This window comes from Trichoplusia ni, chromosome 3 (genome assembly GCF_003590095.1).
Source record: "Trichoplusia ni isolate ovarian cell line Hi5 chromosome 3, tn1, whole genome shotgun sequence".
NCBI classification, from domain to species: Eukaryota; Metazoa; Arthropoda; class Insecta; order Lepidoptera; family Noctuidae; genus Trichoplusia; species Trichoplusia ni.
The window spans coordinates 19,531,530-19,547,064 of record NC_039480.1 but is presented as its reverse complement, the minus strand read 5'-3'; the positions used below and the strand labels follow the sequence as shown (position 1 = coordinate 19,547,064).

At 37.1% G+C, this 15,535-nt stretch overlaps 1 protein-coding gene across 1 annotated transcript; it reads right to left on the bottom strand.

Moving 5' to 3' along the window:
- Positions 1-743: 743 nt before the first annotated feature.
- On the bottom strand, positions 744-9,859 carry LOC113492311 (titin homolog). The gene is made up of 11 exons (XM_026869759.1): positions 9,654-9,859; positions 8,915-9,007; positions 7,843-8,054; positions 6,665-6,767; positions 5,794-5,904; positions 4,931-5,041; positions 3,717-3,846; positions 2,719-2,948; positions 1,768-1,887; positions 1,562-1,652; positions 744-1,278 (listed from the first exon to the last, which is right to left on the bottom strand). The coding sequence occupies exons 1-11, from the start codon at positions 9,699-9,701 to the stop codon at positions 1,106-1,108; spliced, it is 1,422 nt and encodes a 473-aa protein (XP_026725560.1). The 5' UTR covers positions 9,702-9,859; the 3' UTR covers positions 744-1,105.
- Between the last annotated feature and the right edge of the window lie 5,676 nt (positions 9,860-15,535).

The window sequence follows — 15,535 nt, the reverse complement described above, 5'->3', positions numbered from 1 at the left end:
AAACAATTACGTTTACATTAAATAACATTAGAGATATTAATAACACAAATAAAACAAAAAAATACTCAGTACAATTTATTTATTATAATATTTACAATCCTTAATTAACACAGTTTTTACATCATTAAAAAATAAACTTAATTTATTTTTCTTTAACAAGATAATTAATAAAAAGACGTAATATCAATGATTTTTTTTAAACTAACTTAATTTATTGGCAGTATATTCAGCAGTGTTGCCAGTCCATTCAAATTAAATTGTTTTTTTTAAGAGACAACCCTTTGAAACAATTAGATTCACAAAGTGTTCATTTTCGGTAGTATCTGATGATAACAATAGGGAATTCGAGAGGTTGTGGCTACGCTTGATAAGGTCGGTAAGTGGATGGGTGACCATCTATGTCATAACGAGTTCCTCCGTGTTTCGGCACGTTCAATTGTGAGTCCCAGCTGTTATTCCTACATCTTTGACAGTCGTTACAGGTAGTCAGAAGCTTGAAAGTCTGACAACCAGGCTAACCAAGGGATATCGTGTTGCCCAGGTAACTGGGTTGAGGAGGTCAGATAGGCAGTCGCTCCTTGTAAAACACTGGTACTTAGCTGAATCCGGTTAGACTGGAAGCCGACCCCAACATAGTTGGGAAAAGGCTAGGCCGATGTTGATGTGATGCAACAAAAATTAGCTTAGCTAAGCCATGGAAGCGTGATCTGACCCCATATAAGACGACCTTATACTCCGATATGTATAAGGTCACATGACCTTAGACTTTACTGCTATCGTACTCACGAGAATATAAAAGTTTCTGTCTTAGATGACTTACAAGTCTACGATACGTAACATAACTTTTACTAGGGCCAAGATCTGGTGACCTCATGTGTGAACTTTATCTTCATTAGCTAAGCCTTTTCTGAAACTGAGGTTACGAATAACGACCAAGGTCACGTAACCTACACTTAAAAATAACACATACAATCTACCCTCCATAAACGTTCATAAGCTTCTTTTCTGGGACTGAGGTCACGTGACCTTGACCTTTGAAACTACAGAGGTCGCGCGACCTTGACTTACAAAATTACACATACAAAGTACTAGACTAGGGCCTAGGTCACGCGGCCCTGAGCGTGTCGTCGATCTCTGCGAGGGCCATGGCGGCGGCCCTCAGCTGGTCTGCCTGTCGTCGGGCGGAGTGCGTGAGGGCCGCGAGGCTGTGACGTAACGAACCGACGCGGAGAGAAACGCGACGACGTTCCGCTATTAGGAGAGAACGGGCCGCTGTACCTGGGGAAAGAAACATAAATAATAATAATAATAAATAAATGCGGACAACATCACATACATTGTTCTGAACCCAAAGTAAGTTGCTAAAGTACTTGTGTTATGGAATTGAGACACAACGAAGGTACCACAGACACCCAGACCCGAGACAAAGTAGAAATTACGTTTTGTATGTTGTTTTTTTTTTTATCGATTAATTTCATTTATTTAATCTAAACATTGTCCAAGTAAAACTCGGTACTCGTTACTCGGCATAAGTCTTACTCGGCGCAAGTGTAATTCTTACCTAACAATGGTAGATAGTCACCAGCTCTTTCTGCCCGGATGTCCAGGGTGAACCAGTCATCCATGTCTTCGGATTCCGAAGATGGTAGCTCCTGGTGGTGGAAAAATGAAATTAATATTTTGCCCAACGCTGTAAACTGAAGCCCACGCAGACGTAGTCACGGGCTAGTAGATTATAAATAACTATTAATAGTTAAATACACTCACATCATAGAGACTGCCGTTCTCGGAGTGGCTGTCCGCGTCGCTGGGGACCTCCTCGTCCATCTTCTCCGGCTTCATGATGCGCTGCTTCGGGACCTCGCTCTCCGACGCTTCGGCAAACTCCTGGGAGGGTGGAGAAATAAGTTTGGTTTGAAACTAGCCGAACAATCCCGATAAACACGCGTGAGTGAACCGTGTCTAAATAAATAATTAAGAATCGAAAATTATTTATCTACATCTATCATTTTGTATCACGACAATGAGGTTCTATCAAAATTCATTTCGTTTAGAAATGATCGCGTTCATCACACAAACATTTGTCCTGGATGGTAATTGAATACACGACCTCCGACATATCAATCAGGGCTACTCAAGATAACCTGAGCAACACGATACCCCTTTGTTAGACTGGTTGTCAGACTCTTCAAGCTTCTGACTACCTGTAACGACTGTCAAAGATGTAGGAATAACAGCCGGGACCCACAATTGAACGTGCCTCCCGAAACACGGAGGAACTCGTTACGACATAGACAGTCACCCATCCACAGAGCGACCGTATCAAGTGTAGATTAACCTGTGATCGATCAACTTGTGCAGTTGTTTAGCTCCTCAGAGTATAGTTAAAACTATATTTATTGTATAAGACCTTGTAACAAGAATATTCTAATAAATTTATTTATATATTAAAAACTAGCTGTTGCCCGCGACTTCGTCTGCGTGGTAAGAAGATTCATCGAAGGTTAATATTTTTCCCTGCTTTTTCCACATTTTCCATTGTATCTTCGCTCCTATTAGTCGCAGCGTGATGTTATATAGCCTATAGCCTTCCTTGACAAATGGTCTATTCAACACAAAAATATTTTTTCAATTCGAACCAGTAGTTCCTGAGATTAGCGCGTTCAAACAAACAAACAAACTCTTCAGCTTACTCTTCAGATAACTGTAACGACATACCTCTTCATCCAAGTCGATTTCTTCTTCATCCAAGAACTCGGCTTCATTGATAATCTCATCAAACTCAAAAGTTTTCGAAGTCGTCTCTTTATCCGACTTCTTTTCAAGCTTTTTCTCTAGCGGCTTGAAAGCCGCCGGAGTCTTCACCTCGACCGACTTCACTTGTTTCTGGTATTGTTTCGGTTGCGGCTTCAAAATCGACTTTTGTTGTTTTAGATTTGATGTATCGTCTGAAAGTGAGAGTAGGAGTAAATATAAGGTTTTGACTTAATTTTTTTACGAATTTATCCAAAATAGACGTTTTGTATATTAAATTGAAATTATACTTTGTCTTAAGGATCACCAAATTACAAAGGTTACATTGTAATGATGTATATTTAACCAATTAAAAAAATCTAAAAAGCCCACTTTTTAAATGCTACTCCATTCAAATTTAATCAAAATTGGTTAAGCCATTTTTATAGTTAAACCTGCATTGTCATCGGGTTTGCAGCTACCCAGAAAAGTTGAGCCTGCTAGCTTATCGGAAAGTGCCTCAAAATTGAGTTGTAAAAATCCAGTCGAAACGACAAACAAACAAGAAAAGTGAGTCTATTAAAACGTGGGAACAATAAATAGTTAATATCATCATCATCGTAGCCTTTTCCCAACTATGTTGGGGTCGGCTTCCAGTCTAACCGGATTCAGCTAAGTACCAGTGTTTGAAAAGGAGCGACTGTCTATCTGACCTCCTCAACCCAGTTACCTGAGCAACACGATACCCCTTGGTTAGACTGGTTGCAGACTTTCTAGCTTCTGACTACCTGTAACGACTGTCAAAGATGTAGGAATAACAGCCGGGACCTACAATTTAACGTGCCATCCGAAACACGGAGGAACTTATGTCAAAGATGGTCACCCATATATGGACCAACCGCGTAAAGCGTAGCTTAACCTGTGATCGATTTACTTATGCGGTTATAGCTTAGCTTAGAGATCCAATAATAAATAATACTTACTATTAATCTTAGTAAAATTCGTGTTAACTTGTACGACATGTTTGACAATACGTTTCGGTGTTTCTTTAGCGTTCCCGCCCTTTTTGGCGACGTCAAACATACGCTGCACAGTGGCGCCCTCATCTGAAGACTGCGGACAAATAGACTGATGTTAAAATATTATATTCAGACCAAAATACACGGTGATTTTTTAGTCGTCTTACAAAAGGAGCCCAGTTCATGTATCCGACGTAAAATACCCCTAGGCGCGATTATTATTTTTTTATCATCAACTAAGATAATAAGTACGAAGAAAAATTAAACAAGAGAAATCTGAAAATACTCTTAAAAATGATAAAAAGGCCCCGCGCACCCCTCATCATTATTACAAGGCTCGGACCGCGCTCGCAACAGAGCTGTGTTTCTAAAAAACTACGAATTGATCATAATATTGAATAAAAATTGCATTTTAAATTTATTCAAATCTCATAAATACCTAATTTTTTATCATGAACGTGTTCTAGTCATTGGATACACGAACTGGGCTGCTTTTGAAAGACGACTAAAAAATCACGGTGTATTAATACGGTTTACTCCCGCGTATTTATATAGAACACAAGACAAGTTTCGGACACAACCGGAGTCCTTAATCATGAGCTGCGACGCGACGGGGTCGCGAGTCTAACTGGTCACGAGTCGGGCACTCCCAATAAATACGCGTGAGTAAACCGTTGCATCATTTAATAATTAATCATTCTCACCATAGTTAGTATTTCAATAAAAAACGATAAATGCCCTTTTTTAGAGGTAGCCATAGCCCCTTGGCTATGGCTAAAAAATAGCACTGCATTTTTCGCACATAACATGCTACGAATACCGTGTCGCTAAGAAATCTGTATTTGCTACGAATACTGTTTTGGCTACGAATACTGTGTTGCTACGAATGCTGTTCTACTAAGATGACTGTTTTACCTACAAATCCCATTTAAAATTAAATCCCATTTAAAACTTAATTGGTCTTATGTGCTCACTACGAACATTAGAGTTGCTATTTTAAAATTTCTTAAAGAAATAGACACCCAATTATCTAATTAAATTCTTGTATCATAGTTCTTTCACAAACATTCAAGTCACATGCACAAAGACACCCAGACTCAGGACAAGCAATCGTGGATCACACAAATGCTTGTCCTACGGGGATCGAACCCGATTTCATTCACTTATAGTTCACTCACCTGTTCGGTCTCGTCGTCTCCGTCGCTCATCTCTTCCGGTTCGGCTTTAGTCGCTGGAGTCCGCTTCATCAGCGCGTTCTTTGCCAGTTTCAATGTTTTCACTTTTGTCCTCTAAAAGGAAATATTAAATCAAATTCAATAACAGCAATCTTGAGTGATAATATTGTAGATAATAAATCTAAAGTCAAACTCAAGAGTCATTTATTCAAATTAGGTTACTAAGTAGCACTTTTTAAAGGTCAAATTACATTGGACAGTCAGTTTCGCCCAACCTTTACCGCTTCCTACGAGCTTTTGTTGCCAGACAAAAAAAAACATTGTAAGTTTTAAACATGTCACAAACTTTATGATAACAAGTTACCCCACTGCTGGGCAAAGACCTCCCACTTTTCTCCCACTATGAGAGTCATGAGAAATAATCTATACTCTATACTAATATATAAAGCTGAAGAGTTTGTTTGTTTGTTCGTTTGTATGAACGCGCTAATCTCAGGAACTACTGGTCCAAATTGAAAAATTCTTTTTGTGTTGAATAGACCATTCATCGAGGAAGGCTTTAGGCTATAAACCATTACGCTGCGACTAATAGGAGCGAAGATACAATGGAAAATGTGAAAAAAAACAGGGCAGGTATAAATCATAACTTATATCTTCTACGCACGGGGACGAAGTCGCGGGCAACAGCTAGTTCAATAACAAAAAACTTTAGATAGGAATCGAATTCGCGACCCTTTTTAGTCTTAACCCGTGGCTATCCTAACGAACTTACTCCGCCCTCGGCTTAAACCACTGGGACATGTACTAAAAACCACGGCTTACCTGATGCTAACTATTGCTATGGATGGATTCAAACCCGCACTCACCTCGTAAACAAAGTCATCATCATCATCACTGCTCCCCTGGTCGTCCTTCTGTAGTTTTTTAATCAATTTAATCTTTTTCTTTAACTTTTGATCGCCATCACCCAACATTCGCTGTGAAATACAATCTATATTAATTGAACTATATTTATCATTCATTCACTCACTCGTAACTGAAAAGAACAAGCATTGGATTTGGTTGTTTTCAATCAATTATATTATATCGCTCTGCTTAATACAACACCTAGACATTCATGTTTGTGATTCTTTTCTGACTCCATAACTAATCATTCGTTCGTTCAATAGTTTATTCATTCCATATTTGCCTGCCAGAGCCAGTGGTCTATGAATGACTGAGGTTTTTACTAATGGCTATCGTCTTTAGAACGTTACTTTATCAGTTTCATCATTCATTCACCGGTTAACTCAATCACTCTTAGAGTTTCTTGCTAGTTCTTCTCCATAAGAGTGACACTTTGAAACTGCGCAACTAGATTTATCACTGTAACGTTTTGAAATTGCCTAGAAAACGGCCAACTCGAAATAAAAACTTTTGATTTTGATTTTGACTCAATCACTTTCTTCAATGATATGTCTGAAAAGCCTACTTAAAAATACCTCACTCCATTTTTAATCTACTGGCTTAATATTCTCTAATTCATACATTCATTCACATATTCACTGCCTCACTCATTTTCTACTCACAATTGTCAATGTAATTTCTACCAATCTACTTACCTATACCATAGTCCATCACCACTCACCATTTCATTGACTCACCCACCCCAATCACCCACTTCTCAACACCACCTATATCTTTACAACCACCCCACTCAGCTACACCAAACTCCATCACCACTCCCTCTCTACTCACCAGCAGGTCGTCCGTATCGTTCCCATCGTCTGCTTCTTGTTTAACCGGGACTGCGGTCTCGTCTTTTTTATCCTCAGTATTAACTTTCGCATTGTCAGTTTTTCTGAGAAAAAAAACAAATATTTAGAAAATTGTTATACTAGATTTTGCATGTGAGTCTATTCTTTTAAATTTTCTGGTACCCATCTTCTACATCACCCTAGACTTTTCCCAACTATGTTGGGGTCGGCTTCCAGTCTAACCGGATTCAGCTAAGTACCAGTGTTTTACATGGAACGACTGCCTATCTGGCCTCCTCAAACCAGTTACCTGGGCGACACGATACCCCTAAGTAAGTGAACGGGTCACCATCTTGGTCATAACGAGTTTGCCGTGTTATTCCTACATCTTTGACAGTCGTTATAAGTAGTCAGAAGCTTGAAAAAAAGTCTGACAGCCAGTCTAACAAAGGGGTATCGTATAAGGGGTATCTTATAGTACCCTGTACACTGGTACTTAGCTGACTCAACCCAACATAGTTGGCAAGAATCTAGGATTATTATTTACACTTTTTATACATGAACAATACAATGGCGGACTTAATACCCAAGAGGAATAAGTACTTAAATAGTACTTAAAACTACCACTTAGGACTCGTACCTAATAAATAATAATTATCTTTGACACATAGAGGAGCTCGTGGCTAAGCTATAACCGCAGAAGTGATTCGATCACAGGTTAAGCTATGCTTGACGCGGTTCGTCCGTAGATGGGTGACCATCTTTGTCATAACGAGTTCCTCCGTGTTTCGGAAGGCACGTTACATTGTGGGTCCCGGCTGTTATTCCTACATCTTTGACAGTCGTTACAGGTCGTCAGAAGCTTGAAGAGTCTGACAGCCAGTCTAACCAAGGGGTATCGTGTTGCCCAGGAAACTGGGTTGAGGAGGTCAGATAGGCAGTCGCTCCTTGTAAGACACTGGTACTCAGCTGAAACCGGTAGGACTGGTAGCCGACCCCAACATGGTTGGGAAAGGCTAGGCCGATGATGATGATATCTTTGATAAATAATCTAAATAAAATTAGCATCCTCCTCTTTTACAGTGCCATGCCCTACAAGGTCCATAGTGTACTATACTAATATTATGTAACGCCTTTTCTTCACATGAAGTGCAATAAAAATATTGAGTATTGAGTTACCTGATCAGAAAAGCATCCAAGTCATCAGGCAAGTCATCTCCATTCCTGGTACTGTCTAAACTGTTGAGGGTTTCTTCTATATTAGCCCTGACGTCAGTTTCTGTTGCTGTCTGTTCTGCGCTCTGCTGGTCTGCTGACTCAAGCTTTACAGTCTCCGGTACAACATCTTCTTGCGATGCTACTGACGGTTCTTCAGATTGAATTTGTTCTGGCTGTAATTTAAAGAAGTTGCAATTATGAAGGTATTTTTGCTATAAAATAAAGACTCCCGCATGAAGGTATTTAATCCTTGTTTGTGGGGGTTCCATAAAAATTCAAGTCACATGCGCAAAGATATAGTTACCGGCACGGATCTTGAGCGCTGACCTTCACCTGCGCAGAAGTGATTTTTTGGGTCCCTTTTGCGGTATGAAGTGAGGCGCGGGGCGGACTACAGTGCAGTCATTGTCCCGCAGCACATAGCGTCATAGCCGTCACTCGTGATTGGTTGAAATTCGTTCTTTGCTGCAGTTTCATGCATCACAAGACGACGAGTACGCACAATTGATGTGTTTTATTTTACGATGCGCAAAGCGATCCTCACTCTTCCACCGAGCGCTCAAGATCCGTGAAGGTAACTATACCCAGACTGAAGACAAGCGTTTAGGGTGCACACAAATGCCTTTCCTACGCGGGGATTAAACCCGAGACAGGTCGCGCACTGTGGGGTTGGAGTGTTCACCTATACCACTCGGCTATCCGTGCAGTATAAATATAATCATGTCTTAACTGATGTCATTCGTTTGCGTGTGCGCCATCCTTTTTTCCTTTCTGACGACAATAAAACGATACCACTGGTGAGAGACCAGGCACTTAGCACACATTTTTAGGTGCCTTGCCTTCTTGATAATATCCTTTATTTACATGCCCCAGATAAATATATATTATTATTTCATAGGAGTCCACAGTAGAACCATATCAGCAGACTTTAGAAGATTTTTTCTCTTATGCCTGAATGCAGATTTTACCCTGCTTCTCCTAACGTTGAACAACTTAGAGTTAAACCTACAAAGTACTGTATTTCAATACTTACATTAGGATTGTAATCATCATCGGTGAGCACTCCCTCACTCAGCCACTCCTCCTGTCCCTCCTCCATGCCTTCTTCAACCTCGGGCTCTAAATACTAAAACATAAAAGAAGCAGAATTAAAAATATTATAAATAAAGACTTTTATTTATGGTTCCGTTTCCAAAGCCTACCTCATCAATTACTGATATCATGAGGTGTTTCTTCATTATCTAATCATTATTTAATTTAAAACATGTAAGTATGTGTTTTTCTCAGACATCTAATAAACTGTTGCCTGGTTTGGTAGTAGATGAATTGGATATTTACATAGGGTATGTGCAAATGGCTTCTCTAATTAAGAAAGAAGCCGGTGTAAACTTATACTTAGATAAAATTATGAATAGGAAATAGCCTCCTAATAATAGATTTAATGTTCCTTTTCACATAAAAAGTAAGTGAAATGTTAAGAAAATTTTAGTTTCCGAATTTTGCAACTCCTAGATTTGACTATACCTATTGATTTTTAACCCCTTTAGCCCAAAACCTAATGCCTTCGCGTACTAAGGCAAGTCGAATAAAATATGTTGCCCTTGGTTACAATTCCAAAAACAATTGACAAAACAACTGGTATTTTAACAAGACCAAGCGGTTTTCCGAAAGGCGAGACCCTCAAAAACTTATATATTATCAAAATAACAGATAAAAGCGACTGAAAGCGGTCTTACACGCAAACAAAATTCAAAAAATAAAAACCATCTTACCTCTTCGTATTTAGACATTTTCGTCGGTGGTTCTTCAACATCAGACATTTTATACTTTAAAACTCAAAATTAAACAAGTTTTTTACAACTTCCGCCACTTATAACACATCAATATCTTATATATTTCGCACGAAAGCTGAAATAAATCGTCAATGAAAGAATAACCTCAATTCACAATCAATAGAGCGCGTTCCATGTCTTACGTAGCGGTATCTTTTATCTCACCTTTTATCAAAAGTGTAAGAGAGATAAAAATATAAATAAAGCTATTTTTACGAATCTTTTGCTTGAAATGAAACGTTTGGTTTGCAGATTTTGCGTCGACGCCAACCAATGGATTGACAGTTGTAGGGGTGGCCAATGGCCATCGGAGAACAGTTTCCAGAAACTAGTTTAATTCAATATAATAATATATTACTTTAATACTCCAGTGCTTTGTCATTTTCTCTATAAACTCAGTTTAAAAGGAAAAGGTGGCAAAAAGTGTAGTAATGTAAAGCAATAATAAAGATTATCAACCATTGAAATATTGTAGTCGTCAAAAAAATACCAAGAATGTTTATCTTTTTTTAAGAACTTAAAATCCAGAAACAGCTTCGTAAGTTCGTATGCTCGTCTCTATTTTCCAAATGAATATAGCCAACGAGTACCAAAACTAGTCCATGTAAAATCGGTTTAGTAGTTTTTGGGATTTTCACCTACGCCGTCACAAACTTTAATTCTTCATAAAATAAGTGTGTATTATATCTTTCTAATAGACGTAATACATAGTCCAGTACATTTGATTCGTTATTATTAGAACCAAATCAAAAGGTATGTTAAAATAAAACTTCCTTTACAATAGACATTTATTTAATAAAGATTATTTTGTTTTTATTATTTACAATTTTCATTTAAATATAGGTACATTATTACAAACTCTTAAAGCAGTCTATTATTAACTTTTTATGCGATAAACATTATTTAAATGATATATTACAAACACATATAATTCAAACGTAAAAACAATATTTTAATAACACATTGCTTTAAACCAAGTAAAATAATAAAAAGAATCAGAGTGTGTGTCTTAACTTACATAAAGTAATATTATTGTAAATATGCGCTACCATGACCGCAATAATATCCACCTTATGTTTTTGATAAAGGCCACGGTGTTTGCATCCAGGGCCCCAATTCTGCTATTTACAACGGCCGATGAATGAATGGCAATTGAATTAAATTTGAAATTATTCCTATTCTTTTAAGGATTATGCCAAAACAAATTGAGAATTCACTGTATTGACCTTGAATATACCGTGCCATAGCAGATTATTTGTCATTTTAAGCAAATTTTTATTCATTCATCGGCCATTGTACATAGAAGAATTAGGACACAGCATTGATTCGCGCCGTTTTTAAAAATCCATAATAAAAATCTCCCATTTTTTTTACAGTTTCTTTTTAAATTTGAACTCTGAATTGGTGTTATTCGTTTACCTATTTAATAATTTTTACAATTGGAAGCAAAGGAAGGCTGTCAGAGCAAAAACGATATTACGAAAAAAACTTTTTTAAGGCGGATTCATATGATTTATTGATCGCGATTTTATTGAGATCGCTCGACTAGCTTCGGAATAAGCGGAGTACTTAATCATGAAATTTCCCAAGTTTAACTTGTTGGCTAAAGAAAATAAAGGAGAGTGAAATTAAACAAGTTAAATATAATAATTTGACTCAATCTTGCTACAGGCGGACCGTATTTCAACGACCACACTCGGACTGTACGTTTCGTTTGCAGTTGTGTCAAGTGCATTCAAACTATGCTTGAACTCCAATTTACAGGTTAGGTTGCAGAAATGAGGTCCATCTGTCTAGAGCCTGAAACTTCCAGTCAAACGGTTGGTGGATATAAGCTTCCATTTTGAATTTCATTCGTTTTCGCTTTGACAGCTTCCATAACCTAAAATTATTTTCTATCTAGCGCCAAATTTACATACTTACATAATCTATTTTCTATTTAATTATTCTAAAGCGTATTATTTTTTTAACTCTGTTGAACGTGGTTCTTAAATTAGTTATTAATTACAAAATTGTTTTGCCATGAGGATATAACGGAGTCAGCACCAAATATAAAAAATACTCCACTTTGACCAAGTATTTATAAAAGTTACATATTGTACCTAATGTTACTTTTAATATTTATTTAAATTAATTGTTATTATTTTCGTGGCAAATTCATAGTTGTTTTAGGAAGGTCTACTCACGCGTATTTATCGGGATCGCCCGACTAGTTTCGGGAGCCGACGTAGCGGAGGGTTTAGGGCGGTGAAGAGTAGACATCATAAATGTCTTTACAGGTGGGATCTAGAGTAATAAACGAAGGTCGATCACCCATCACCTCCTGAACTAAGGACTAACTTCACGTCTTGATAAAACGGTGAGAGAACATGATGAGAAAACTGCAAATTGTATCAAAGGTGTATAGAACCACGTCAGCAGTATTTTCCCTTTTTTTACATGGGTAACCATGAAATAACTCCTCTCACTTTGGAATGAGCGCAAGGGAGTGTCAGACTCCTACTGACTAAAACCCAACCATGTTCCTTTCTTTGCCGTTCGTGTACCGGGGCAACGGTAACCCTTTCGGACAACCCCACAATCCCCCTTCCTGTATACACTGTATACTCTAACACCAGGTACCTAAATCAACCAAAGGAAATGTATTGGAATAGGAACGCCATTCTACTGCGAAATGCACTTTCTTGGCTCCACGACACCAAGTCATACATGAAATGTGGTGGACTAATAAGAGAGAAAACCTAAAAAACAATGAATTACTTAGTATTTATGACTGAGGCACTATTTTATTGCTTTAAGTGTTTCAAAACTTGTCAAAAAAGAATATGTCAGATATAATATAATAACTATTGAAACAAAAAGGACAAAGCCTCACTTTATCAGATACTTAAAAGTTGGTTGCCGTGGGCAGGTTGAGAGACAACCGAATGAAAGTTGGCGATAATGGCTGATCGCAGGAAAATTGTTTATCGTCTGCTCAGAACAGTATTTTGTTGTTTTTAGTTAAATGTAATGTAGTAAGGTGATGCTCGCGGCAACCAAGAGGCAACCTCCTTTAGTACGGGTAAAATAGTCTGTCAACTGCGATTTTTTTGATAACTCCGATCTAACAGAAGTTTCTGTCGTATTTGTCGAACTAATATTTGTAACAAAACTTATTAAAAAAAGTGTATTTTTTTTTGCATTGTAAAAGAAAATGCAGATACAGTAAGCAATAGAAGTCGATTTAGGACTCATCAGATCATGATTAAAGTCCCTGGTCACTGAAAAATATCAGCATTTTGAGTTTGAAATCATGTCCACCGATTTCTATTGCATAATGAACAGGGGCCCAATTTCGCTATTTACAATGACCGATGAATGATCGAAAATTTGATTAAAGTTGACAGTATTAGTATAAGCTTAAGCATTTTGCCAACACAATAATTAGAAATTCAGTACGAGGCGGAACACTCACGGTCAATACAATGAATTTCCAATTATTGTGTTAGCAAAATGCTTAGTAGAATACGAACAGTGTCAAATTTAGTCAAATTCCATTCATTCATTGGCCATTGTAAATAGCAGAATTGGACCTAGACGCAATGTTGACTATGGGAAGTTGAGTTGGCATTTTTAAGTATCAAAGGGTCGTCACACACGGGCCACTGGCCACAACTACAAAACGCCGCTACAGGCATATTTACTGTATTTTATAGGGACCCGCCGCATAAGGTTGAAGCCACTGCTCTCTTCTATAAAAACTGCGTAAAAAGAACAGAAAATATGCTAGCGAACCAATCTAGAACAAATCTAGCTAACCTCAAGACGCCCCCACGTTTCGTGGTTGTGGGTGGCCCGTGTGCGGGATCTCCAAGAGAACAAGACAAACAGAGGCGTGGAACAAACTGTATTTACGATAATCAAATATACATTTCTCATCTGACATTTTTAAATATTTCATAAATAACTTTAACATCTAAAATCTGTTACTATGTCGGCCAAGGCATTTTATTTGAGGGTATTTGCGGTTTTTGTTTAATTGGCAGTAACTGTTGGACGAAAGCTTATATTTACCTATATTTATACAACATTTAAATAATCAAAGGAAAATTACCTTTAATTTAAATGAAGATCAACCAATCGTACTACGAGTAATCATGTCTCAAACTAATATTATCATAGTTGCGGAAAAGAGAAAGCGATATACGGTTTGACATGCATTTCTCTTCCACACTGTAATAATATTATCTTGAGACGTGGCGGTAAAACCAGTGGTACCTACGAAGTATACTAATTACTGTCAAAAAAATGGATTAGACAAATTATTCAACTACAAGGCCTAGCCATAACAAATTTGGGTCTAGATATCAAAAGATATTAACTGTATTGTTAAAATAACACTAAAACTCTTAAATCTACAAAAAAAGGAAACAAAACAAAAATAAAATACGTTAAACAGCATCATATATTTAATATTAAGAGCCAAAAAACGCATCAACCCTCATGAATTTACAATTAAATTTAATCCTACGCTAATTCACATTATTTATACAAAATAATAATAAAAAACATCGCACACGCAACACTTTTTTATATCGACTAACTAATCTAGCATTTACTTCAAATAAAAATAACTAAAGATTATAATTAATTTACATTAAGTTTTTCGTCGAAGAAAAAATGTATTCAACATTGTTTAAATTTAATTTGATAATAACCCCCGTACGTATTGCTAACAGAATAAACGACCAGAAATGATCTACTTATATATAATGAATAAACATTCAATCATTAATTAGACGTGCTAGTTCTTGTCTACATCTCGCTACATAATATCTGTTTCTACGGGTATCAGCCAAATAGACGTGAGGATTATCCTTGAAACAGGAATTAACTGTCAACTTAAATAAAATGGCGGCTAGGGGGTTTACCACCACATCTTCAAATATTACTGCGGGTGTGAAAGACATGCAATTATACGCCATGTATAGCGCTGTCTTACTTCGACAACCATAATATTACTTTACGATGTGTTAATAGACCCCCTGGTCGCCATTTTAGTGACGTAAGTTGACAGATCATTCCTGTGTTTCATTAAGAGAATCCTCACGTCTATTTAGCTGATATCCATAGAAAACAATATTATGTATGAAGACATGTTTGGATAAGGACAGCTGAACTGACGCGTCTTATTAATGGTCGAATCTTTTGAACGAGTTTTTATTTTTTTGTTTTTAGATATAATGTAGGTATATTGTTTGATTAAATACTATAAACTTACGTGAGGATGACATTATTTTACCTGATAACGAAAACATTGCTGTGAGTTAACAGATCGCGGTATGTCTAACAGTTTTATAAATGGCGTCGTAATGTCATTGATAGCTAAAGTTTCTCATAAAGAAATGGACGGTACATGGATAAGGTTAGAATAAACAATTGATTAATCAGGAATACAATTATAAAATTAATAATTAAAGATCAGAAACAAATAACTGTTTGTAGGACCGAACTCTTAGACGTAGCTCTACTTGTATACCCACGTTTTTATACACTCTTGTTTGCTTGTTTGTCGTTCCGGTTGGATTTTAACAATTCAATTTTGAGACACTTCCCGATAAGCTAGCAGGCTGAAATTTTCAGGCTAGATTTAAACCCGATGACAATTCAGGTTACTACTATAAAAAGGGCTGGACCGATATTGATAAAATTTTAATGGAGGGACATTTAAAAACGTGGGTATTTCGATATTTTTAAATAATTTTCGAGTATCGGAGAGATTTTTGCCTGATAGTTTAACATTGCAGAGTAGATCAAATCAAACAGTTTTTATCTCAAAG